Source organism: Ceratotherium simum, chromosome 34 (genome assembly GCF_057802395.1).
Source record: "Ceratotherium simum simum isolate JZ-2026a chromosome 34, ASM5780239v1, whole genome shotgun sequence".
Lineage (NCBI taxonomy): Eukaryota > Metazoa > Chordata > Mammalia > Perissodactyla > Rhinocerotidae > Ceratotherium > Ceratotherium simum.
Window position 1 is genome coordinate 9,006,546 of NC_141933.1, and position 24,585 is coordinate 9,031,130.

The 24,585-nt window shown below is 58.7% G+C and overlaps 2 protein-coding genes across 11 annotated transcripts in view; one reads left to right on the plus strand and one right to left on the minus strand.

Moving 5' to 3' along the window:
• Positions 1 to 16,683: 16,683 nt before the first annotated feature.
• RCOR2 (REST corepressor 2) lies at positions 16,684 to 21,581 on the plus strand. Of its 2 annotated transcripts, none has more exons than XM_087422744.1 (12): positions 16,684 to 17,519; positions 18,230 to 18,286; positions 18,588 to 18,668; positions 18,902 to 18,954; positions 19,042 to 19,203; positions 19,311 to 19,435; positions 19,521 to 19,593; positions 19,683 to 19,898; positions 20,238 to 20,315; positions 20,446 to 20,503; positions 20,642 to 20,871; positions 20,978 to 21,581. In XM_087422744.1, exons 1-12 carry the CDS (start codon positions 17,393 to 17,395, stop codon positions 21,290 to 21,292), a joined length of 1,575 nt encoding a protein of 524 aa, XP_087278870.1. In that variant the 5' UTR covers positions 16,684 to 17,392; the 3' UTR covers positions 21,293 to 21,581. The 2 variants fall into 2 exon arrangements, with proteins under 2 accessions (XP_087278870.1, XP_004437581.1); XM_004437524.3 differs by having other exon boundaries at positions 16,685 to 17,519; positions 19,524 to 19,593.
• A 572-nt stretch (positions 21,582 to 22,153) lies between these two features.
• The window catches only part of MARK2 (microtubule affinity regulating kinase 2), a 56,388-nt gene continuing 53,956 nt past the window's right edge, over positions 22,154 to 24,585 (minus strand). For all 9 annotated transcript variants that reach the window (XM_087422741.1, XM_087422738.1, XM_014792952.2 and 6 more), the window contains one exon: positions 22,154 to 24,293. In XM_087422741.1, coding sequence (XP_087278867.1) covers positions 23,933 to 24,293 — 361 coding nt within the window. In that variant the 3' untranslated portion in view covers positions 22,154 to 23,932. The remainder of the gene's footprint in view (positions 24,294 to 24,585) is intronic.

Consider the following 24,585-nt stretch of genomic DNA (forward strand, 5'->3'; position numbering starts at 1 on the left):
CTGCGTCCCGCCTTCCCCGCCGGCCGGAGCAGCTCGCGGAGCAGCCACCTTCACAGACGACCACACGCGTCACCTGTGAAGTGCCAGCCCCTCCTGCAGCCCTCGGGCACAGGGGAAGTCTTTGCAAACGTTCCCACTTTCTAGACCTTGAACTCTAGAAATTCCTTTTCTAGCTAGAGTCCTGTTATTCATTCATCCGGCTTCTAACCATTCATTCACCCTTCATTCATTCGTTCTCCCAATGAACATTCACAGGCACCTGCGCTGGGCTGAGCCCAGGGGGCACAGAGAGGAGCAAGACGCCGCGGCAGTCCAGAACTTCCTGTTCAGAGGGGAGACAGGCATGAAACAACTGTTTAATGGAGAATGGATGGTGCTGGGAAAATGAGCCCCCAGGTGTCCTGGGCAGTATTAATTTCAGTCTGTCCCAGCAGATCCAAGTGTGACCCCCACGTGACCTGCATCAGAACCAGCTGGGGAGCGTGTGCGCTGTGCACACCCCTGGGGCCGACCCCAGAGTCCCCAGGGGGAGCCAGGGTCTGCGCTTCTAAGAGCTCCCCACGTAGGTCGTACACACGAAAATTACAGAACCGCTGCCAGAGACTTAAGCTTCATAGACTTTGTCAGGTTTTGCTCATTATCCCATCTTCAGTGGTCAGCGCAGTGGTGGCTCCAAAACAGGCACTCAAGCAGCATTTGTTAAGTGTGTACTATCTGCTAGGCACTGTTGCAGGCAGCAAAGAAAACAACAATAACAGGGCCGGCCCCGTGGCTTAGCGGTTAAGTGCGCGCACTCTGATGCTGGCGGCCCGGGTTCCGATCCCGGGAGCGCCCCGAGGCACCACTTCTCCGCCCAACGCGAGGCCGGGTCCCACATACCCACATACAGCAGCTGGAAGGATGTGAACCTATGACGTACAACTATCTACTGGGGCTTTGGGGGGAAAAATTGAATAAATAAAATCTTTAAAAAAAAAAAAAAAAAACAATAACAAACAGAAAGGCACTGCCCTCATAGAGCTTGTGTTCTAGAAGGAGGCAGATAAACTAAATAAACAGATGAAATACATAATACATTAGATGATATAGGTTCTATGGAGGAAAATAAAGCAGAGAAGGAGGATAGGGAGGGTCAGGGTTTATAGTTGTAACTAGGATGCTCAGGGAAGGCAAGTTTTTTTTTTTTTGGTGAGGAAGATCAGCCCTGTACTAACATCCATGCCAATCCTCCTCTTTTTGCTGAGGAAGACTGGCCCTGGGCTAACATCCGTGCCCATCTTCCACCACTTTATATGGGACGCCGCCACAACATGGCTTGATGAGCGGTGCGTCGGTGCGCGCCCGGGATCTGAACCCTGGCCACCAGCAGCGGAGCGGGCTCACTTAACCGCTAAGCCCCGGGGCTGGCCCCAGGGAAGGCAAATTTGAGGTGACATTTGAGGCAAGATCTGAAGGAGGTGAGGGAGCAGGTCATGAGGATATCCGGAGTAAGGGCAGTCCAGGCTGGGGGTACGGCTAGTGCAAAATCCCCAAGCAGGAGCACGATTGGAATGTTCGAGGAACTGCAAAAAGAAAGCACAGAGTGGCTGGAGCAGAGTGGGCCAGCGGGAGAACAGTAGGAGGAGAACTCAGACAGGAAAGGGGAGGATCATTTAGGGCTTGTAGGTTTTGAAAGACTTTGGCTGGAGCTAGATTGAGCTGGGACATCCCCTCTGCATGAGTGGAGGAGCGGTAGGGCTGGCTTATGTGCTCAGAGGACCTCTGGCCGCTGGTTAAGAAGAGAATGTAGGGAGAGGGGCAAAGGTGGGCCAGTGCTGTAATCAAGGTGAGAGTGGTGGTGTTTGCACCAGCTGGATGGCAGCAAAGGTGGGAGAAGGGGTCAGGACCCAGATGCGTGTTGATAGTCGAGTCAACAGGTCTTGCTGGCGGACTGGATGTGAGATGTAAGGGAAAGAGAAGAGTCAGATACCGTCAAGGTTTTTGGCTTGTGCTACTGGAAAAATGGAGTGGCTTCAACTGAGATGTGGACGACTCTGGAAGGAGCAAGATGGGGGGGGACAATCAGGAATTCAGTTTTGGCTATGATGTCTTTTAGACATCCATATGGAGATGTGGTCATCAGAGTCTGGAACTCAGGGGAGAGGTCCAGGCTAGAGGTACAGATTTCAGCGCCATCAGCGTATGGATGGTATTTAAAGTTGGATGAGACTGGCTGAGACCTCAGAGGAAATGTACGCCAACTAGAATGAACGAATCTTGAGCCTGTATCTTATTCCTTGGTCAGAAAATCTGGTTGCTAGCACTATGGGGACCAGAAGAGGGAGCTAAGGGTGGGAGGAGGGTGGACAAGGTGGGAAGAGAGGACATCTGAATTTGCCCTTGAAGGAGGAGGAGACAGGGAGATTCCTGGGGGAGGGAACAGTATTTGCAGAGCTAGGGAAGCGCATGAAGGGGTGGAGGAAGGTGAGACTGAGGCCCAACCCCACCCCAGCCCAGTCCCCCACCCTGTTTGGGCTTCTCTTCTCTCTTTACCCACATTGAACTCCATGGTCAGCTGTTTCAGGGAACAGATGCCTGTCACGATGATACCGTGTACCCTGTCTCTTCCGCCACTCCCCACTCTTGGGTCCGCCCTCCCCCAGGCTGCTGGAATTTGCTGGATACCAAAGCTTGGGAGGTGAGCCCAGTAGTCCATTGGGAGGTGACATCATCAAGGCCCTATTCCTGCCCCACAGCAGAGTCCTTCTCCCAGGGGGTTGCCCCTGATTATGTGCTCTCTTCTGCTCAGGGCTTCCTCAGTCCCCAGGGTGGTGAACAGAGCCTGCTTTGGAGTCTGACCAGAATGGGTATCAACTCCCTTTCTGCTGCCTCCGGGCTGTTTGACTTTAGGCAGGGAATCTCAAGTCTCTGAGACTCAGTTTCTTTATTGATAAGGTGAGACCACCCATAGCAATCATCTTCAGCAGCAGCAGCATCTTCTTCCAGGGGGGCTGTGAGAATTAAGTGAGATTCATGCAGAGGTGATGATGGAAGGCACTTGGCATGGTCTGGGGCAGGAAAGGAATCCCCTCCCTCGGCACAGAAGTACATCTCTGCACCCTCCCCACCCCATCTTCCCCCCTCCCTTCCCTGCCAAACCTCTGCCCCCGTTGACCAGGCTGTCTACACTGCCTCATTAGTCACTCCCTCCAGCTCCCAGGCACACCCCCTACCCACCCTTCTCCACTCTTCCCCCCTCTGACCGCTTGAGACAGGGACACTGTCCCACCGCCCCCGTTCCTGGACTCCTCTTCCTTCCCTTCCTCCCAGGACAGCCACTCCCCCAAGCACGGTGCTTTGCCCTCCTCTCACTCTGCAGCCCTCAACTTCTCCCAACTATTCATTCACTCCTTTGCTCAGGGGAGGCCTGGAGGCTGCCTTGCACTCTATTTGTCCTCTGTGCTGGGGAACAGGCCTGGGGGACAAGCCCTGCCCAGGGGCAGCGGGCGTGTCACAGCACAGCTGGGGAGAGGCAGACTTTGCACTGTGTGATCAGCTGGCAGGTGCGAGTCCCTGGATGTCCCAAAAAGAATCTGAATGCGCCCCACCCTCCTCTCCCTGCCACCTGGGGAGCTGAGCCTCCTCCAAGGCCAGACCGCCCAGGGCCTCACCCCCTCAGGGTCCCTCCCTTCAGTCTTCCCTCCCTCCCCAGCCTTCCTCAAGGCTGCTCTCGGGCCTCCCTCCGTGCTCAACATCTTTTGGAAAACTGGCCTACTCTGTCGCTACCTCCTTGCTTCTCAGGCCGCTCACTCCTCAACGCTCTGCAGCCTGGCTGTCTTTCCACCACCCACCGAAGCCTCCTCTGTTCCTCCAGCAGCTTTGGTAACTCGAAGGGACACGTCTCAGTCCATATCTTTCTGGACCTCCCTGCGACATTGGACCTGTTATTCACTCCCTCTTCCTTGAAAGGCTGTTTTCTTCTTGGCATTTGTGACACCACATACCCCCCCTTTCTCTAAAATGCACATCTGCTTGGGCCAGTTAAAGCCCTTGGAGGTTCCAGATGCCATCGGGGTTAGGGGCTGCGAGGTTGGCCCCTGCCCGCCCCCCTCTTCACACCCTGCCTTTGCCCTGCTGTTCCTGCTGTTCCCTTCTGCTGAAACCCACGTTCCTCCTCCTCCCTGGGGTCCCAGCTTAGATGTTGGAAGCCTTTTCTGTAGCTGGCCCGGGCACACTTTCCGGGGTCCCCTGATGCCTTGTTCTTCCCCTGTCACGCAGCATCGAGGTCACTGGGCCCTGCCATCTCTCCCATCAGCCTGTAGGCTCCCTGCAGCTGGGGGCTCTGCTTCCCTCCTCACTGCTGTTAGGGTTGCCAGATACAATACGAGGGACAAGCTTACACTCTTTATCTGCGATTCAGATTTAACCAGGTGCTGGGCTGGCCCCGTGGCTTAGTGGTTAAGTGCGCGCGCTCCGCTGCTGGCAGCCCGGGTTTGGATCCCGGGCGCGCACCGACGCACCGCTTGTCCAGCCATGCTGAGGCCACGTCCCACATACAGCAACTAGAAGGATGTGCAGCTATGACATACAACTATCTACTGGGGCTTTGGGGGAAAAATAAATAAATAAAATTATTTAAAGAAAAAAAGATTTAACTGGGTGTCCCATATTTTTGTATGCTAAACTTGGCAACCCTAACGGCTGTACCCCTGGGACCCAGCTTGGCGTCTGACATAGAGCAGGCACTCAGTAAATGTTAGTGGAAGGAATAATGGTGGCAGTGATGGTGGCAGGCACAGGTGGGGCACAAAGGAGGGTAGCAGGCTCCCTAGAGGAGGTGACAGCTGAACCAAGGCAGATGGAGCCATAGGGTCCTGGCATGGACCAGCCCCTCCATGAGGATGCCTCCTGTAGGGGATTCAATAGTGTCCCCAAAAAGATACGCCCAAGTCTAGGCCCTCGTACCTGTGTGTGTGACCTTATTTGGAAATAGGGTCTTTGCAGATGTAATTAAGTTAAGGATCTCAGGATGAGATCATCCTGGGTTTATGGTTGGCTCTAAATCCACTGACTGGTGTCCTCGTAAGAGAAAGGAGAGGGAGATGTGGGACACACACAGAGGGAAGATGGCCCTGTGAAGACAGAGGCAGGGATCGGAGTGACACAGCTACAAGCCAAGGAACACCAAGAAGTTCCAAGAGCCGTCAGAAGCTAGGAGAGAGGCATGGAAAGGATTCTCCATTAGAGGCTCTAAAGGGCACCAACCCTGCCAACATTCTGATTTTGAACTTCTGGCCTCTAGAACTGTGAGAAAATAAATTGCTGTTGTTTTAAGCCATCCGGTGTGTGGTACTTTGTTATGGCAGCCATGGGAAACAGATACACTCCCAAGGCTCCATCTTTCTGAAGCTTGATCTAGAAGACTCTTCCTTCATGACCGCTTTCCCCCAGAACTACTTATAGTACCAGATCTCTTATCCAGCCTGTGACAGCCAGCCACCAAAATGGCCCTGGTGATCTTTGTCTCTGGTGTTCATGCCCTTATATAGTCTCCCCCCACATTGAATAGGGCTGATGTATATGACAATAAAAGACTGCAGAAGTGACAGTGTATGATTCCCAAGACTGGGTTATAAAACTCAAGACCCAACCCTCTTGGATTGCTCCCTCTGGGGGAAGCCAGCCACCATGCTGTCAGGAAGCACAACCAGCACATGGAGAAGTTCACGGGGTGAGGAGCTGAGGCCTCTCACCAACAGCCAGCCCCAACTCGCTAACCAAGTGAATGAGCCACCAGGAAGACGACTGTCCCACACTGGTCAAGCCTTCAGGTGACTGAAGCCGCAGCCTACATCTTGATGGCAACTCCATGGAAGACCTCGAGTCCAGATCATTCCTGAGATTCTGACTCACAGAAGCTTCTTTAGGGTCATTTGTTACGCAGCACTATTCTTGTATGACTGATACAAGGCCCCAGTTAAATTTTGTGCTTGTTGTTCTCAACTTCAAGGTCTTTGGCAGTAGAAGTCAACAGGAGGCAACAATTGGTGGTTGGATTTAATGGTGACAGCTGGCCTTACTGGCCTCAGGAAGCTGAGAGGCTTCTGGGCTGTCAGGGCTGAGAGGGAGCCAGGTGGTCATCTAGTCTATTCCTCCTTGACAGCCGGGGAAGCCAAGGCCAGAGAGGGGCCCAAAGAGGTGAGGGGGGGAAGACGTCCTGACTTTGAGGCCCATGGCCTCTTCAGGGCCTTGTCTGGGAAAGTCATGCCCCACCTGAACAGACCCCTGTGCCTGGAGGCCATTGACCCAAGTGGTAGTTTCCCAGGGTCGTTGTAACAAAGTACCCCAGACTGAGTGGCTTAACCCACAGAAGTTTATTGTCTCACAGTTCTGGAGGCCAGAAGTCCAAAATCAAGGTGTTGGCAAGGTTGGTTCCCTCTGAGGGCCATGAGCAAAGGAGCTGTTCCAGGCCTCCCTCCTTGGCTTGTAGATGACCATCTTCATGGTCACATGGTGTTCTCCCTATATGGCTGTCTGTGTCCAAATTGCCCCTTGTTTTTTCTTTTTTTGCTGAGGAAGATTTGCCCCGAGCTAACATCTGTGTCAATCTTCCTCTGTTTTGTACGTGGGTCGCCGCCACAGCATGACCACTGACAAGTGGTGTAGGTCCATGCCCAGGATCCAAACCCAGGCTGCCAAAGTGGAGTGCATTGACTTAGCCACTAGGCCACAGGGCTGGCCCCGAATTGCCCCTTCTTATAAGGACACCAGTCATATTGGACTAGGGCACACCCTAATGACCTTACTTTAATTTCCTTATGTCTGTAAAGACTCTATATCCAAATAAGGTCACATTCCGAGGTACTGGGGGCTAGGACTTCAATATATGAATTTTGGGGAGGACACAATTCAATCTATAACACCCCGGGACCCACTTTTTGGGGTCACAGTCTTTCTGCCCATAATTCATTCTGTTTCCCGGCCTCCTTCCTTCTCTCTGCCTCCCCACCACCCATTTTGTGCCCTCGGCAGACATTACTAATCCATCCTGGCATCCTTTCTGCTGGAGCAAGGGGCAGACTCAGAGTCCTCATCTGCAGTCTCCAGGCAATCTGCCCACCAATATGAGCTGGATATGACTTTGCAGAGGAGAGGGGGGAGGTGGAGGAGACTGTGCAGATAAGCACTCATTGAATGAATGACTGCATACCTCTAACCTATCAACAGTTCAAAGTCCATCAGCTTGTCTGTCTGTGCCAGGTTATCTGTCCCTGAAGACTCACCACTGGGCCCGAGCCTGCTTTCCGTCTGGAGCTGCGCCCTCTTCGCTGGTTTCATCCTGGGAAAAGTGGGCACCTGGGCGCCGTGACTTCAGGGCCAGAGCCCGTGGCTGCTGGGGAAGAGAAACCCCTGCCCCCTTCTTTTGTTTGTAGTTCAAGCAATAAGTATTTCTGGATGCTGTAATGCAGGAAGGGTGCTTTGTCAGGTGGATGGGGCGGGCAGTGGCGGGCAGGGGAGTTCTACCCAACAGCCATGCTTCCTTCTTCCTTGCTAACGGAGCTCCACCTCTGCTCGGGTGATGGGTGGAGACCCCTGGATATCATGGCAGGTGTATGCTGGAGCACGGACACGATGGGTCCAAGCCAAGCGTGGGCATCCTAGGCTCCTTTGCTGGGGATTGGTGTAAGGGGCATGGGTCTGCTCAGGGACTCCTGGGAAAAGTTATTCTCCCTGATAAAAGAGAGAGGCCAAGGAGAAAGCCCCATGCCTCTCCCCTCCCACTCTACAAGTTGTCCTTCAAGGATGGGATGCTCAGAGCAGCTGCAGCCACATAGTGACCATGCGGGGAAATCTTCTGATGCATGGAAGAGGCAGAACTGAGAGATGAGAAACACCTGAGGCCTGGATGACCACTGAGAGCTGTCTGTGGTGACCATCGACCTTCACGCTTCTGAGGAGAGATCATAAAATCTCTGCTTGGCTCACACCACCATTGAGTGGCTGTTCTTTTCCAGGAGGAACAGCCAAACGCCTCTTAACTGAAAGGGCGTGGACACAGGGATGCGAAAAACAGGGCTCTGGGATCAGCCAGCTTGAGCTCAGTCCCAGCTCTGCCACTTTGAAGCTGTGTGGTCTTAGGAGATCATCTTCTTCTTTGTTTTTTTTGTTTTTGTTTTTTTTTTTTGGTGAGGAAGATTGGCCCTGAGCTAACATCTGTTGCCAATCTTCCTCTTTTTGCTTGAGGAAGATTCACCCTGAGCTAACATCTGTGCCAGTCTTCCTCTATTTCATATACAGGTCGCTGCCACAGCGTGGCTGACGAGTGGTGTAGGTCTGCACCTGGGATCCAAATCCGCGAATTCAGGCCGCTGAAGCGGAGCACGCAGAACTTAACTACTACACCAGGGGGCCGGCCACAGGAGGTCATCTGAAACCTCAGCTCCCCACCTGTCAAATGAAGGTAACTGGAATACCCACCTCATAGGGCTACTTTGGGGGGAAATGATAATTTTATGCAAGGATTTTGCACACACTGGTTGGTCCATCTAAACATTCAATTTGTTTGTTTATTCATTCACTAATTTATTCAACAATAATTATTATTATTTTTTTATAATATTTATTTATTTTTTTCCCCCAAAGCCCCAGTAGATAGTTGTATGTCATAGTTGCACATCCTTCCAGCCGCTGCATGTGGGATGCGGCCCCAGCATGGCCGGAGAAGCGGTGCGCAGGTGCTCGCCCGGGATCCGAACCCGGGCCATCAGCAGCGGAGCGCACGCACCCAACCGCCAAGCCACGGGGCCGGCCCTCAACAATAATTATTGAGCATCTGCTATGTACTCGGACTAATCTAGGGTCAGAGGATATAGCTGTGAAAAAATAAATAATAGGAACTCAGAGAAGTTGGCTCTTTCTATTATCATTGTAAGTCTTTGCCTACCACGAGCTGAGCTAATCTGTTGGTAAAATCAGGGGAGATTTGGCAGAAGGATTTTCTCAGACATGGTGGCAGCATAGACGCCTGCAGAGTGAGAGGCTGGGGCAGGTAAGTGGGAGAAGGGCAGTGAGGAGGGCTCTCTTCCAGAGGTAGTGCTTGGGAGATCTGAGCTGATTCACTCAGCAGCCATTGGTTGTGCACCTACTGTGTGCCGTCTGCTGCCTGAGGAGCTGGGGATGCACAGGTGAGTCAGATGCCCTGCCCTCTCTGGGCTCAGCCTCAAGGAGGGGACAGAAAGGTACACAGGCAGGCGGTTACATTGGAGTGTGATCTGTGCTGAGATGGGGAGGGAGGGGGATGTCCCAGACAAGGTGCTCTCTGAGCTTCATTTGCAAGGTAAATGAGGGTCAGTCAACTAGAAAGGAGCGGTTTCCCCAGGCATCAGGAATCGCATCTATAAAGACTCCGAGGGAATGGCAGGTTGTTCAGTGCAGCCGAAGAATAAGTTCAAGAGGGGTAGTGTTGAGGGATGTGTTATTTCAGAGGCTGTGGTTGCAAGTGACAGAAAACTGAAATCAACCAGACTCAAACAATCATGGGAATGTATTGGCTCACATAACTAAAAAGATCAGAGGTTCAGTGGCTTCAGGTGAGGTTGCTCCAGAGGCTCAGCGATGTCACTGAGAGACCAGTTTTTGGGGCCGGCCCGGTGGCATAGTGGTTAAGTTCGTGTGCTCTGCTTCGCCGGCCCAGGGTTCGCTGGTTTGGATCCCAGGTGTGGACCTACACACCGCTCATCAAGCCATGCTGATACGGCGTACCACATAGAGCAACTAGAAGGATGTACAACTATGACATACAACTATCTACTGGCTTTGGGGAGGAAAAAGGAGAAAGATTGGCAACAGATGTTAGCTCAGGGCCAATGTTCCTCAAAAAAGGAAACCAGTTTTTTTGGCATAGTGGTTAAGTTTGGTGCTCTCTACTTCGCCAGCCCAGGTTCATGGGTTCAGATCCTGGGCAGGGTCCTACACCACTTGTCAGCCGTGCTCTGGCAGCAACCCACATACAAAATGGAGGAAGATTGGCACAGATGTTAGCTCAGGGCGAATCTTCCTCAGCAAAAAAAAAAAAAAAGAAAGAAACCAGTTTTTTTCCATCTCTTTGTGGTGCCCTCCAGTGTTCGCTTTCGTTGATGATCAAAGATGGCAGCCAACACTCCTGGCTCAGTTTCCTGGCCTTCATCCCATATTTGTAATGTGCTGTTTAGGTCTCTAGTCCACTTCTGAACTGCCAATCACGGCATCCGGGGCCTCGGGAAAGACTGACATTGGGGTGGGATCAACCCCACAGCACCACATGGAACCCCAAAGGAGAAAGAGGAAGGGGGAATGGACGTCAGGAGGCCAGATTTTGAAGGAGATAAGTCATACTCAGAAGCTTGAACTTAACCCAAGGATGAGGAGAAGAAGAGGATTGACTTGATCAGATTGGATGTGAGAAAGATCACCCTGGCTGTTGAATAAAGAATAGATTAGAAGAGGCAAGAGAGGAGGTAGGGAGGCCAGAAGGGAGGCTGTTTCAGTAATGGGGTGAGGGGGCGTGGCCATGGGGGAGGGAATTGACAGAAATCCGAGACTGATGGACAAGGAAGTGAAGCAAAGGAAGGAGTCCAGGGCCACGCCCACATTTCTACTTTGGGTATTGGTGGGTAGGGGAACTGGGAGAGGGGCAGGCAGTGCAAATGGGCGGTCAAGAGGCTGAGATCCGTCTTGGAAAGGCTGGGCTTGACATGTCTGAGAAATAACGCAGCACAGCTGTCCAGAAGGCACTTGGTTGGATGTGGGGGTCCTGAGCCCGGGGTGGGGGTCTGAGCTGGGGATGGAGCTTGGAGTGTCCGTAGCCGGGGGAGTTCAGGAGTGACAGTAAGGGTTTGGAGGCAGGCAGGAGGGGAGCCAGCGGGGAGCTCGTGTCCAGGAGCAGAGGGGCCCTCTCCACCCAGTCCTGCCCAGAGGTGGAGTGAGACCAGGCCCACCGGGGGTCCTTTGGGTTCAGAGACAACAGCCACTGGTGACCTTGGCAAGAACAGTCTCCGTGGAGTGGCGGAGGGTGAGGTGTCATTCAGCGAGTCGGGAAGTGAGTGGGAGGTGAGGACAAGGATAGAGGGGTGTGAACAACTCTTTTAAGAAGCCCAGCTTAAAAAACAGAGAGGAAAGGCAGCAGTAGCTTTAGCTCAAAGGAGTAAAGATGAAGATGGGATGGAGGGAGGGGTGCGTGTGTGTTGGTGTGTGTGGGGGCTGGGGGTGTTTTAGGGTGGAGGGACTGAGGCAAGTTGACGTGCTGAGGGGAAAGACAAGAATGAGGGAGGAGAGGCCCTCAGGAGTATGTGAGTGTGTGTGTGTGTGTGTGTGTGTGGACGGGGGAGATGTGGAGCCTGGGAGCGAGGTTGGCCTTGAAGGGGGAAGGTACATCCACTAGAGGTGAGAAGGAAGTGTGGGCACAGGCCTTGGAGAGGGTTCCTCCCAGATGGCCTCAATTGTCTCTGGAAGTGGGAGGCAAGGTCATATGCTGAGAGCCATGCAGCAGGTGGGGTGGTGGAGGAGGAGCATGAAGGGGGCAGGGTGGGGGAGCAGGAAGCGTGCCCGCTGCCAGGCCAGGAGCCCGGGATGTGCCCTGACAGAGCAGAGCTCACCTGCAGAGGCCAGCAGTCCCAGGGGACAGCAGGGCGTGGGGCATCAAATAGTGGGTTGGTCAGGGTTTGCGGGGTGGAAGGGGCCTTCTGGGCCACCAGTTAGGGCACAGCAGATGGTGAGCAGACCCGTTTAGCTGAATCAGAAACATGTTAGAAAGTCCTAGAGTACTGGGCTGGGAGAGAAGTGCCAACTTTGCCTGGAAGGCAATAGAGAGCCATGCAAGGTTTTTGAGCAGGAGTGCGACAGGATCAAAGCAGTATTTAAGAATCTGTGTCCAGCTATGTGTACACGAGGGACTGGAGAAATCAGACCATCAGACCGAAGGCAGGAATTTGGAGCAGTGGATAAGTCTGAAGGGAGGGTGTCGAGTGTCAAACGTCACAGAGGAAGAGCTTTTAGCTCCAGAGGTCAGCCCCAGGAGCCCTGGGTGGTGATGGCCTTCAGCTGGTCCCCAGAGCAGGGGCTGCCTCACAGAGCTGCCGGAGTACCCAAGAGGAGACTCCTGCTTCAGAAGCAAACCAGCATTGAGGGAGGCTCTAATTAATTCTATCTGAGGTGATGTTGGATCCTCCCAACAATCAAATGAGGTCAGAATTATTGTTCCCTTTGAAAGATGGAGGGACTGAGGATCAGAGAGGCCAAGTTACTCACCTCAGGCCACACAGCAAGGGAGAAGCAGAGCCAGGACTTACCCCGGGTCTGAGCTCCTTGGCCTACATGGCTCTTGCACTTTCCCTGCTGTTCCTATCTCCTCGGCCTTTTCTCTAGGGGTTTCTGCTCCATCTGACTTTGTTCTGGGAGGTTCTGGGTGGTTCTGGGCCTAGGAGACTTGCTGGGGACTGGATCTAAAGCTCAGTAACTCCAAATGGCCCAGGGGACCCTGGATCCCATGCACTCACCCCAGGAGAACAGCCTCCTGGGACATTTGTGGCCAGGCTGAGGTGGGACCCTTGGTTCACGCCGTCACCGCCAGAGGGCGCCGCTGTTGCCCAGGTGAGGGCAAGGGGAGGCCCCCTTCCTGGCTTCCGGAAAAACAGGGCCGGCTTCTGGGTCTGGAAGCAGCCCCCTTGTGGGTCCAGGGAGCCCCTGTCGCCTTCTCGTGTCTCTCTCAACCACGCCCTTGCTGACCCTTCCTCCGCAGCTCTGCTTTGCACAGGGAGTCAGATTCCTCCGGCGTGGGTGTCGGGAAGCCTGGGGTCTCCTTGCTGCCCTCCGCGCCCCCACCCCCACCCTCACCCCCACCCCCAGGGCCAGTCATAGATGTGCCTGCCTCGCCTCCTCTAGCTTCCCTCCTCACGCGGAAACGGTGCTGAGGTGGTGCCAAGCACCGGATTGTCACCTCTGTCACCTTCTCTCAGCCTCTTCACAGCCCTGGGGTGGCAGTGCGGGCCAGGCCAGGGGATTACTAACTGGGCCCAGAGAGGGAGAGGGCAGCACTCTGGGCCACACAGCTAGCCAGTGAGCCCCAAGCGCTTGGGGGCAGGGAGGAATCGAATTCCTGCCTGGGCAGGATTGGGGGGTGGGGGCCCTGGAGGGAGCTCCCCATGCTCCTTCCGGCTGTAGCCCATTGCCTCCATTTCCCAGCTTTATCTCCCCCAGGGCCTCCAGTCCAGGGCGGTCCAAGGGAGCATCTCCCTCCAGCTGCCCCAATGCTCAGCCAGGATTCTGCTTAGATCTCACCACCCTCCCCCCTCACCCCAGGGCCCGCCCGCCCGCCTGCCTCCCCCCCCAAGCTTAGCCCCTTGGCTGTGGCCACTGAGGGCCTGGCCGGGGTCCCAGGCAACACACCGCAGCGGCCAGGGCTCGGGACAGTCCCAGTCTGTCTGGCAGGGCTGCGGGTTCAGGATTGGTTGGCGCTGCCCCCGCCTTTGGGAGGAGGGAGCTGGGAGGGGAGGCCCGGTGGCTCACTCAAGGTCACCCTCCCTTTCTCTCCCAGCATCCCTGTTCCATCTCTGTCCCTTCTACCTCACCTTGAGGAGGGAGGAGGCAAAATGCCCCACAGGCAGGGGACAGAGGAGCCCAGGGAAGAGGAACGCCTTTTGGGCTCTGGCGTTTATTCATTCAGCAAATATTGAGTGCCAGCTAGATGCCAGGCACTGAGAACTCAGCAGTGAGCATGGTGGACACAGGCCCAGCAGGGAGACAGACCAGAAATAAACAATCACACAAATCATGTAAACTTGTGCCCCCAGCAGGATGGCAAAGGCCCCGAGCTGGGCTTTGGCCTGGCTTCCCTGGGGATCTCAGGAGCAAGGAGCCTTATCTGGCCTAAGGGAGGGAGGCCGGCTTCAGACGGGCCAACGGCTTTGCGGAGGCCCGGGTGGGGGCTGAGCAGAGCCTCAGTTTCCTCAACTGGAAAACGCAGGAAATAAATGTGCCCCGATCAGGGGGCTGCCGCATCCTGGCCTGCAGCCCTGAAAAAGAAGGCAAGTCATCATCCCTGCAGAAGGGTGAGGGAGCTCATCAGGAGAATGGCGGGGAGGGCATTCCTGGAGACCAGCAGCTCTCAGAAAGCTCAGAGGTGGCCTCAGGGACATGAGGGACCTCAGTCCCAGGGCTGCCCTCCTGAGCTTCGTTGGCCCCTTGCTGCCCCGAGGCTGGAGGAGAGGAGGGGCTGGTCCCTGGGGCTGCCTCCTTCTCTATCCTCCCACACCCCCATGATCCTGGCCACGTGGCACCTCTGCGCCCCCGGCCTGGGGGAGGCTGATTCTTGACCTGGGGGCTGGGAAAAGCCAGGGGAAAGTGGGTGGGGTTTGGGGTACCGCTGAGAGCAGGTCCCGAGGAACGCCTGCTCCACCCTGCCTGCTCCACCCTGCCGCACAGCCCTGGGGCGGCAGGGAGGGGGTGCTGTCTCTTTAAGAGCCTTCAGGCTGCTGGGAGCAGATGGCCAGGCCGGCCGGGGCCCCTTGTCCTTTGTGTGGCTTTGCACAAAAGAGGGGGCCAGCTGGGGAGGGGGCGGCTGCAGCAGGTGGGAGGGTGGGGCCTTGCCCCTCCCCCTCCTAACCCTGCGCCATTGCCCCTTGGGGAGGGGGTTGCTCACTAGGAATGTGCCTCTTGTCAGGACACTGTGGCCCCCACAGTCACCCCAAACTCCTAGGATACCCCTGTAGTGTCGTGTCCCACCTCCTAGGCAGAAGCTTCATCCCACCAAGGCCTAGGGACTCCCCCGACCCCCAACTCCAAGGAATAAACCTCCCCTCCCTGCTCCCCCTCACCCCCCCCCCCCAATCTTCCTCTGGCCATGAGCTCCAGGCTCTAGGGAGAAGGGAGAGCAGAATTAGGTTCTTATGGCGGGGCGGGGGGGAGTGATGCTAGTGGCTAGGGGTACCTAGGGCACCCCTGGAGAAGGGAGGCCAGAACAAGCATGATGCTGAGGCCTGGGCGTCAGGGTGAGGGGCCTGGCCCTGGACCCTAGGTATGAGTGTCAAAAGGAAGCAAGGTGATGTGAGGGAGCCAACTGAGGCCCTGCCTGATGGGGAGCTGATAGGCAAGATGGAAGACTCCATCCTAGGAGAGGGCTGTGTGCAGTGATGGCTGCCTGCCAGGCAGGAGGGCACAGAGATGAGAGTCTCCCTAAAGACTGGAGGTGCTGGGGGTGGGGGTGGCACCCTGCCACTCCGGAGGAGTCAGGCTGCAGGGGCTCTTTTCATCTTGCAGCGGACCCCTTAGCTCAGACCTGCCCTTGGCCCATTCATTCTCCTCCTTTGTCCAGACTTCCCCACCCTGGGGCTTGGTGCCCAATCCATGATTTAAGAGGAGGAAAAAGGCCCGTAGCTCTGGCCGGAGGTGTGGCGGGCAACGTGGCCGCGGGCTGGGTGGCCCCATGTGGCCCGACAGTGCCGCTGCCGGGTGGGGCGGTGCCTGACTTTGCCCGGCCGCCCGCAGGAGCCCCCAGGACCAGGCGGCCCCAGCCGGGTCGTGGCCCGACCGCAGGACCCCGGCCGGCCGGCCGCAGGCAGCGGGTGGGGGCGGGGATCCCTGGCTGGGCCCTGGGTTGCTTCTAAATTTAGGAATCTGATTACAGAGTGGCCGAGGAAGGGAAGGGAGAGGAGGGTGCGAACGCAGGCTCGGCTCTGTCTGGGCACAGCGGGGTGTGCCCGGGTGGAGGTGTGTCTAGGAGTCCGGGTGGGAGGGGCGGCGGGCGGGGGCTTCGGCCTGTGTGCGCTGCAGCACGTGCCCTGGGTGGCGGGGACGGGCACCGGCGCAGCTCGCAGGCTCAGAGCCGCCGCCGGTGTGCGCGCTGGCTCTTTGTGTGCCTGGCAGGGTGGCTGGGTCTGGCTTTGAAAGTCTCTGCCCACCCCCCTCCCCCATCTCCGTCTGTGCCGCTCTACCCGCTTCCCGGTCTGTCACTCTGCCCGTGCTTGTCCTGGGGGAGGGGGTGATCCCAGCTGGGGTGACAGTGAACCCAGTAGGGAGGAGACCCAGCTCCTCCCTCTCCTTGCAGTCCAGACTTTCCCCTACACCTCCCACTCCCCAGCCCTCAGCCCCTTATGCCACTGTTTTGGGGTGCACGCTGCAGCAGTTAAAGGGAATTGGGGTGACCCCTGGGGACCCACAGATGCACCAGAAGCCAGGATTTGGCCCGGGAGCTCTTGGACGAATTCATTCCTCGCCTGTCCGGCCTCCCATCCGCTCTAGCCCCCAAGGGCGCCTGAAGGGGGGGTCCCCCCTGCGGAAGGGGGGGCGGGGAGTTCCTTGGCAGGAAGGGAAATGGAAGGAAAAGCTGGGCTCCACCCGGGCGGGCGGGCAGGCGGCCTCAGGGCCCCCGGGGCAGGCGGCAGTAACCCGACCCCAGTGGTGTGTGGGGCTGGTGTGAACGCGGGTGGGGCTGACCCCCGGCTACTCGTGGGGGGCAGCGGGGTCTTCCCCAGGGACAAGTCTGGGAGCCCGGGGGGCCGGCAGAGGGAAGCGCTCTCCACCCTGGTCCTGACCCCACCCCCTGGAGGTCTAGCCCCGGCCCCCAGGCCCCGCCCCCCGGGCCCTCCCTCCCACCCCAGGGCCAGATGTTCAGCTGGCGGAGGCATCGGCTGGGGGAGGGGTGCTGAGGCCGCAGCCGGCACTACTTCCCTGCCAGCAGCTTCATTGTGTGCGCGAGGAGCGAGCGGCGGCGGAGAGCGGGCGAGCGAGCGGCAGCCCGAGCGCGGCAGGGAGAGCGAGCGCGCCGGGGAGGGTGCGAGGCGGCACCCACGGCTGCGCTCCGCCCGCCTCCCGGCAACTCTGCTCCAGCGCCCTGCGCCGTGCGCGCCGTCTCGCCGCCGCCGCTGCGGCCCCGCCGGCTGCCGTCGCAGGCAGGGGTCTGGTCGGGACAGGGGTCCCCACGCGGGGACTGGGGCATCCCGGTGCAGCCGAGAGGTGCGGAGCCCGCGGGGGGCGCCAATTGCACGGCAGCGGCCGCCTGCTGAACTGCGTGGGCAGGCGGGCGCTGGGGCTCCGGGGCGCCCCGAGGGCAGGGCGCCCCGACTTCTCCGGGGAAGCCCCAACCCCGTGGAGCGCACAGAGCGAGCGCGCCACAGCCGCACCGGACCTTGCGCGCATCCCCCGCGTACCCCACTTCTGCACAAACTTTTCTGACGCCTTCGCCCGTGGGGGTCGCGGAGAGCGCCGCGCTGCGCCCGCTGGCCTCCCGCCCCGCCGGACCCTCGCCACGCTGACCTCCTGCCTCTCGTAGCCTCAGTGGCGACCTCTCCAGGCCGGGCCGGGCACGGCACGCGAGGCGAGCGCGGCAACCACCGCTGCTCTCCGAAGGCTCCCGCGCCCTCCGGGGCAGCTGGGCGGGGTAATGCCCTCGGTGATGGAGAAGCCGAGCGCGGGCTCCGGGATCCTGTCCCGCAGCCGGTCCAAGACGGCGCCCAACGGCGGACAGCCCCACTCGGAGGATGACAGCAGCGAGGAGGAGCACTCGCACGGTGAGCCCGGCGGCCTGGGGTTAAAGGCGCACCGGCTCGGGGGGCGCGGAATGGGGCGGGGGAGTTGCCGACCACGGGCATGTTATACTGATGATTCCTGCCACCCCCTGGCTTGGAGCCTTTGCCTTGCTTCTCCCCAGGCCGGCGCAGGGAATCTGGAGGCTGGGCCCCTAGAGGCGGAGGAGGCTGTCCTGCCCGCCCCCGCCCTGCCCTCAGTCCCTGAGGGACTCAGGCGCCCCTCCCTTCCACGGATTGGGCCCCTCATACCTTGCCACCTTGCAGGGGACTGAGGTCTGGCTCAGGCAGGGGCTGGAAAGACACCTTCACACCGGGCAGAGCCGTGAGGCTCATGTGGTGGGGAGGAGCTTGGATTCCCTGCAGGGCTGTGGTCCAGGTCTGGGGGCAGCCCTCCAAGCCCCCTGTCCCCCCCAGCCAGAACAAAGGGCTCTGCTTGGCCTGGGCTCTAAAATTGGTCCCTTGGCCCCCTCTCCCGCCCCCCCATGGCTGTGACTAGGTAGGGTCTCTCCCTCTTCCAGTTCCTTCTGTGGCTGAGGATAACTGAGGGGGAAGATAGGGTAAAGTGAGCCTCCTGGAAGGTGGGGGCCCTGGGTGGTCAGGAAGGAGAACTCCAGGCCAGTCACCTCCCCCGCTACATCCTCCCATCCTCCCTCCCTCCCTGGAGTCCTGACTGCCTCCCCCTGGCTCCGCAGACAGCATGATCCGCGTTGGAACCAATTACCAGGCCGTAATTCCGGAGTGCAAGCCTGGTGAGTGGCAGGGCAGGCTGCGAAGGGAGGGGGGCAGAGGGCCCGTGGCTTGGCCCAGAGCCCCACCTGGGGGAGCCCTTGGCTGGCGCCCACTGGAAGGACAGGCGGGTGGGCGGGTGGGCGGGGGTGGGTGGCCCTGTGGCATGGTTAGTTTTCCTGCTCTGCCTTCCTGTCTGGGTCTCTGCCCCTCCTTCCCTCTGGGCCTCACCTTGCAGGCCCCACTCCTCTGCCGCCTTCTGGCCATGGGTTCAGGCCAGCACCACCAGGCTGGTCTCAATGTCTTCCGTCCTCTGCCTTTCAGAGAGCCCCGCACGCTACAGCAACAAGGAGCTGAAGGGGATGCTGGTGTGGTCGCCCAACCACTGTGTGTCAGATGCCAAGCGTGAGTGGGGTTGGGACCCTGGGTTCATGCACATCCCTGGGAGCTGGGGGCTGGGGGCTGGGGTGCATGCTAGCTGGCGGCCAGCTCTTCTCAGCTCTTCTCAGAAACGGGCTGGAGGCTGAGGTGTGTGGATTCAACCCCTGCCTAGTCCCTGGGGGTGTACCTCTGTCTGGGCAGGCCTGGGTTAGGAGTCGTAACCCCTCCTCCAAGACCCGGCCCTCCCGCCCTTGCAGTTGACAAGTACATTGCGATGGCCAAGGAGAAGCATGGCTACAACATCGAGCAGGTGAGCCTTGGCCCTGCAGGGATTTGGGGTGGAGACGACACGGTGCCAAAAATGGCTGAGCCTGAGTTGTCTCCTCTCCCGGGCCAGGCCCTGGGCATGCTCCTGTGGCATAAGCATGACGTAGAGAAGTCCCTGGCCGACCTGGCCAACTTCACCCCGTTCCCCGACGAGTGGACTGTGGAGGACAAGGTGCTCTTTGAACAGGCCTTCGGCTTCCACGGCAAGTGCTTCCAGCGGATCCAGCAGATGGTAAAGCCCCTCCACCCCCGCCGGTGCTCCTTAGCCCCTCCTTTCTGACGAGCCTGCCTGGGGCCCGAGTCTTGGGTGGGCCCCAGCCTCTGGCGTTGCCCCTTCAGCTGCCCGACAAGCTGATCCCCAGCCTGGTGAAGTATTATTACTCTTGGAAGAAGACCCGCAGCCGGACCAGCGTGATGGACAGACAGGCCCGGCGGCTGGGGGGCCGAAAGGACAAAGAAGACAGGTGGGGGCCCAGGGAAGGGTGGGGGCAAGCCAAGCCCCTGGAGGCCCCTAGCCTCTGCCTCACTCCCTCCCTGGCCCTGTGTCAGTAGTGATGAGCTTGAAGAAGGACGAGGAGCCGTGAGTGAGGGAGAGCCGGATGCCGGAGACCCCAAGAGAGAGGTGAGGTCCCAGAGCTGGTCTGGCCCTGCCCGCCTGCCTGCCCTCTCTTTGGGCTCTGCACCACCCACCCCCTCTCCTTTCCCTGGCAGCCTCTGCCCTCTCGGCCCCTGAATGCCCGCCCAGGCCCGGGGAAGAAGGAGGCCCAGGGGTCTCAGTACCGCCACCACCCGCTGCGAACCCGGCGGCGCCCACCCAAGGGCATGTACCTGAGCCCCGAGGGCCTCACTGCCGTGTCAGGAAGCCCGGACCTTGCCAACCTCACGCTTCGAGGCCTGGACTCCCAGCTCATCTCCCTCAAGCGCCAGGTAGGGCCCAAGGAAAGAAGGGGCCATGCATAGGGGGCAGTTGGCAGCTGGGAACTATGATTGCGGGCAGCTGAGGTGGAAGGGAGGTGGTGCAGGCGCCAAGCCTTCCTCTGCCCCATCCTCTGGGCTTCCGAGTAACTGGGTGTTCTTTTCTGGGCCTTTTTCTGTGAAAAGGGGCGAACCCCGGCGTCTCCTCTACTGAGTGGTTGTGAGGGAGGAATGAGCTAGATGGTGGGTGGCGAAGAGCTTGGTTGGCAAGGAGGGCCCTGGCGGGAGCTGGTATTGATGGCCTCCGTGGCGTGGAGGGTCTGACGTCCCTTTATTTCTCGACCTTCCCAGGTGCAAAGCATGAAGCAGACCAACAGCAGCCTCCGCCAAGCCCTGGAGGGCGGCATTGATCCACTGCGCCCCCCTGAGGTGAGGCTTTTCGAGTTTGGGTGCAGAAGGGGGTTCTCTTGGAGGCAGAGCAGGAAGGGGAGTTCGCTCAGAGAGCAACGCCTCCGTTTCCGTATTTTGGAGTCTGAAGGATATATTCCTTCCTCTCCAGGCCAACACCAAGTTCAACTCCCGCTGGACCACGGATGAGCAGCTTTTGGCTGTACAAGGTGGGTTCGCCTGTGGGGGAAATAGAGGGCCCCCAGAGTCTTCCCACCCTCCGAGGACCCGGGGTGGAGGGGGAGGATCAGGGAAGTAACTAGTTCTCAGGGGTGTTCACACTCTGCTGCCCTTTTGACTCCTTGCAGCCATCCGTAGGTATGGCAAAGACTTTGGGGCTATTGCAGAGGTGATTGGGAACAAGACTCTGACCCAGGTGAAGACCTTCTTTGTGAGCTACCGGCGCCGCTTCAATCTGGAGGAGGTGCTGCAGGAATGGGAGGCCGAGCAGGATGGGGCCCCTGGAGCCCCGGTCCCCATGGAGGAGGCTAGGAGAGGGGCTCCCTTGCCAGCCCCGGCCCTAGAGGAAGATGATGAGGTGAGAAGGGGAGAGGAAACCCTTCAGAGAAGAGAGGAGAGGAATCGCCTAGACGGGGCCGAGGGCATGAGAGAGCCTGGTTTCTCGCTCTTTTCTCTCCTCTCAGGTCCAGATTACATCTGTCTCAACATCCGTGCCCCGATCAGTGCCCCCTGCGCCACCCCTGCCTCCCCCTCCCACCTCGCTGTCCCAGCCGCCCCCACTGCTAAGGCCGCCTTTGCCCACAGCTCCCACTCTGCTTCGCCAGCCACCCCCACTGCAGCAGGGCCGCTTCCTCCAGCCCCGGCTGGCCCCCAACCAGCCCCCGCCACCTCTCATCCGCCCTGCTCTGGCTGCCTCCCGCCACAGTGCCCGCCCTGGCCCTCAGCCCCCACCCACCCTGATTGGAGCCCCCCTGGAGCCTCCAGCACCCTCACTCTGAGCCCTGAGCCCCTCCACCAACCAGAGGCTCCAGAACCCCTTTGCTGGACATCCTCAGGCACCTCTGGCTTCCCTGAGGACGGAAGGGATTAGAGCTCTTGCCATGTCTTTTGAAGATCCGGCCAGCTGATGGGCACAGCCAGCCTGGACCTGCAGGTTCTGCACATCTTTCTGGCAGCTGAGCCTATCTCCGCCCCCACCCCAGCCAGTGGCTGGGACTCGGGCCTTCCGAGCTGGCCCGAGGGTACTTTCTCCTCTGGCTGGGACTGGAATGGCTGCCTCCTGGTCTGCTGGGGCTTGGCCTTTGGGCTCTGCCCTTTGTGTAGAGGGGGTAGTGATTAGCTCGGTGGGTGGGGGAGAGGACAGTTGGGTGTGTGGGCTGTTCTTCCTCCTTCCCTTCTTTTAGCAATAAGTCTGGGGTGAGGTGGGGAGGGGCCCGGAGAGGGGAGGTGGGCAGAGAGGTTCCTTGGGGCCTGCTGGCAGCAGGGGCTGGAGGGGCAGCTCTCCTGTCCTCAGGGGCTGGGTGGGAAGTGCTGAGGAGCTCTGAGGGTGCCCACTGTGCCCCACCACCCCCAAGCTTAGAGAAAGGAGGGCTGGGAACATATGCAGACGTGGGTTTATTTTTCAATGTTTTTAAAAAATAAATAAAACCTTCCAAGCTCACCGAGTCCTCTTTCCCTTTTGGAGTAAGGACCTGTCAGTGCCATGAGGGGAGGGTAGGAGGGAGCGCCGCCGAGTGCGGGCCTTTCCCCCAGGCCCCAGACAGTAATCAATTCTCTCCTGCGGCAGGCGGGCTGGGCCACATCTTGCCCACCGGGACTGGGTCCCTGCCCGGGTGGGAGAAGAAACAGGTGGAGGCAGCTCAGATTCCAAACATTCTCTTTATTACGTGTTTGATCCAGGGGAGAAACTAAGTGCAGGGGGGGGCTGGGTGGGGAGGGGCCACCTTGCCTGGGAGCCCCCCTGGCCACCACCCCCTTTGGGAGCCAAGCCATGCCCTCCGGGCCCCTCGGAGCACCCGGGCTGTTCCATAGGGAAGGAGGGAGGAAGGGAGGGGGAGCCCTTGGTCAGAGCCGGAGCAGCCCGCAGTCCAGTCGGGGCTTGGGGCAGGAGGGCTGAGGTTGGCGAGGCCCCTTCCTGGGACCCAAGGGCTCGACTTGCCGCGGAGCCTGGCCTGGGAGTGGGGGTGATGAGTAGGGGTGGAGTCATCATAAATCAAAAAAAATAAAATAATAAAATAAAAAATAAAACCCATCACAAAAAAATGTACAACTCAGGTGAGGGTAGGGGCAGCCTCTGTGCAGGACCCCCTCCCCCAATTTCTCAAGAACAGAAACAGCAGAGAAATAAATTAAGGGATGCAGCGGCCGCCACCAGCCAAGTGCCCATAACCAGCCACTCCCACACTGGCCGTGGAGGTGAGCAAGCTGAGAGTCACTTGGCCTAGCTGTCCCCCACCCTGTGGAGGGCAGAGGCTCCCGGCCCCGCTGCCCCATCCAGCCCCCACCAGGCGGCCATGGAGGCCCTGGGCAGTGTCTCCTGAGAGGAGGGGCGACAGTGTCAGGAAGAAAAGGCAAGGCCGAGAGATGAGTGGTGAGGGAAGTCACTGCTATGGAACTAGCTGGTGCCCAGATTAATGCCAATGACGGGGAGCAGTGGGGAGGGAAGAGAAACGGCGAGGGGGGCTGTGCTTTCAGACAAAGGCTCTCCCATAACGGAGAATGCCCAGGTCCCTGTTCCGGAGACTAGCAGCCCAGGCGGCCCCCTGGGGGCTGAGGAGCCCATCTGCCCTGCAGTCCCCTCCCCTCTCCCAGCCCTGGGGTCAGCCCCGCCTTCTACCCGGGAGGGGATGGGAGAAGATGGCACAGACTTTTGAGGAGGGGAACAAAAGTCCCCACAGCAGCTTGTGGAAGGAAATGCCCAGCTCAGGGGAAGGAGGGGCAGAGGATACAGTGTGGAGGGAGGCCGAGCCCCATGCCTCGCCGCCAGCCCCACCTGCTTCAGGGCTGCACAGCACCCCCCGGCCCAGCCCCAGCCGCGCAGGCCTCCAGCCCTGGGGCCTGAGGTCAGGGGAAGGCCACCTCTGGTGGTTTGCTTGGAGGGGAAGGAGGGGGAGAGGGGAGAAGCCCAAAGTGGGCCTGGCGGAGGGCCTGACAGGGAACTCCACCACTCTTGCCTGAGAGTGTTCCAGCCCTGAGCCACCCTCCCGGGAAACCCCACAGATCCAGTCTCAACTGTCCCAATGGGGCAGGGAGGAAAGGTGGCCGCTGGGATTTTTTTTTTTTCTTTTTTCTTTTTGGTAATAAAAAATTTCTTGGTTTAGGCGAAATACTCTGTGCAACCGCAGTACCGAGGGGGAGCCCTGCCCCCCCACCCCTCCCTCCTCTTCCTTTGCCTCCTGTGGGAGCGAGAGGGGAAGGGGGAATTTCTGGGCAGGGGTAAATGTGGGAGGGAAGGAACCATCTCCCATCCCCCACAAACATGGAAGAAAAAAACTGAGAAGGGCGGGGAGGGAGAAGTGCCAGCAGGGGGAGACACACCGATCCATCTCTGCAGTCTCGCCCAGGTGGGGTGGAGCGGCCGGCCCCAGCAGCTAAGTCCAGCTGGCCCGCCTCCGTCGCCCCCCACTCCTGGCAGCCTGTTAAAGCTTAAGCTCGTTGGCTATTTTGGAGGCAATGTTTTTGAAGGCCATGGAGGTGCCCGATATCCGCTTAAATCGAACACCGTTGAGCGAGAGCCGCGGCAGTTTGCACACCTCCATCTCCCACTGCACGAAGTTCTCCTGGCCCGGCGTGCCGTGCATGCACAACAGCATGTACTTCTCGTGCAGCTCGCTCTGGCAGCTGTTTGCGTCCAGCACCTTGCGGATCTCCCGCATCATCTCGTTAGGCTCCATGGAGCTCGTGGTCTTCATACTCCACGTGAAGCGTAGTGAGCGGGGTTTGGCCTCTCGAAACTCCTCCTTTTCCTTGTCATTACCTCCACTGCCCACTACGTGAGGTCTGCGGAGAGGGCAGAGGCGGGGGTCGGGGGGGGGCTGAAGCACCCTACCCACCGGACAGCCACCCTGGCAGACAGACCCTGAGACCAGAGAGGAGAGCGGGAGGGTGCCCAGGAGGCGACAGTGCTCGAAGAGGGAGCATTAGACCTGGTTCGGGGAGCAGAGGGAGGGTGGGATAGGTGGGCAGTGCTGCACCTCCGTCTCTTGGGACAGAGAAGGTGAGGAGAAGCCAGGCCCTGGTGGGGGCGTGGGTGACAGTTCCATGCTCTTCTCTGACAAGGGGAGAGCCAGGG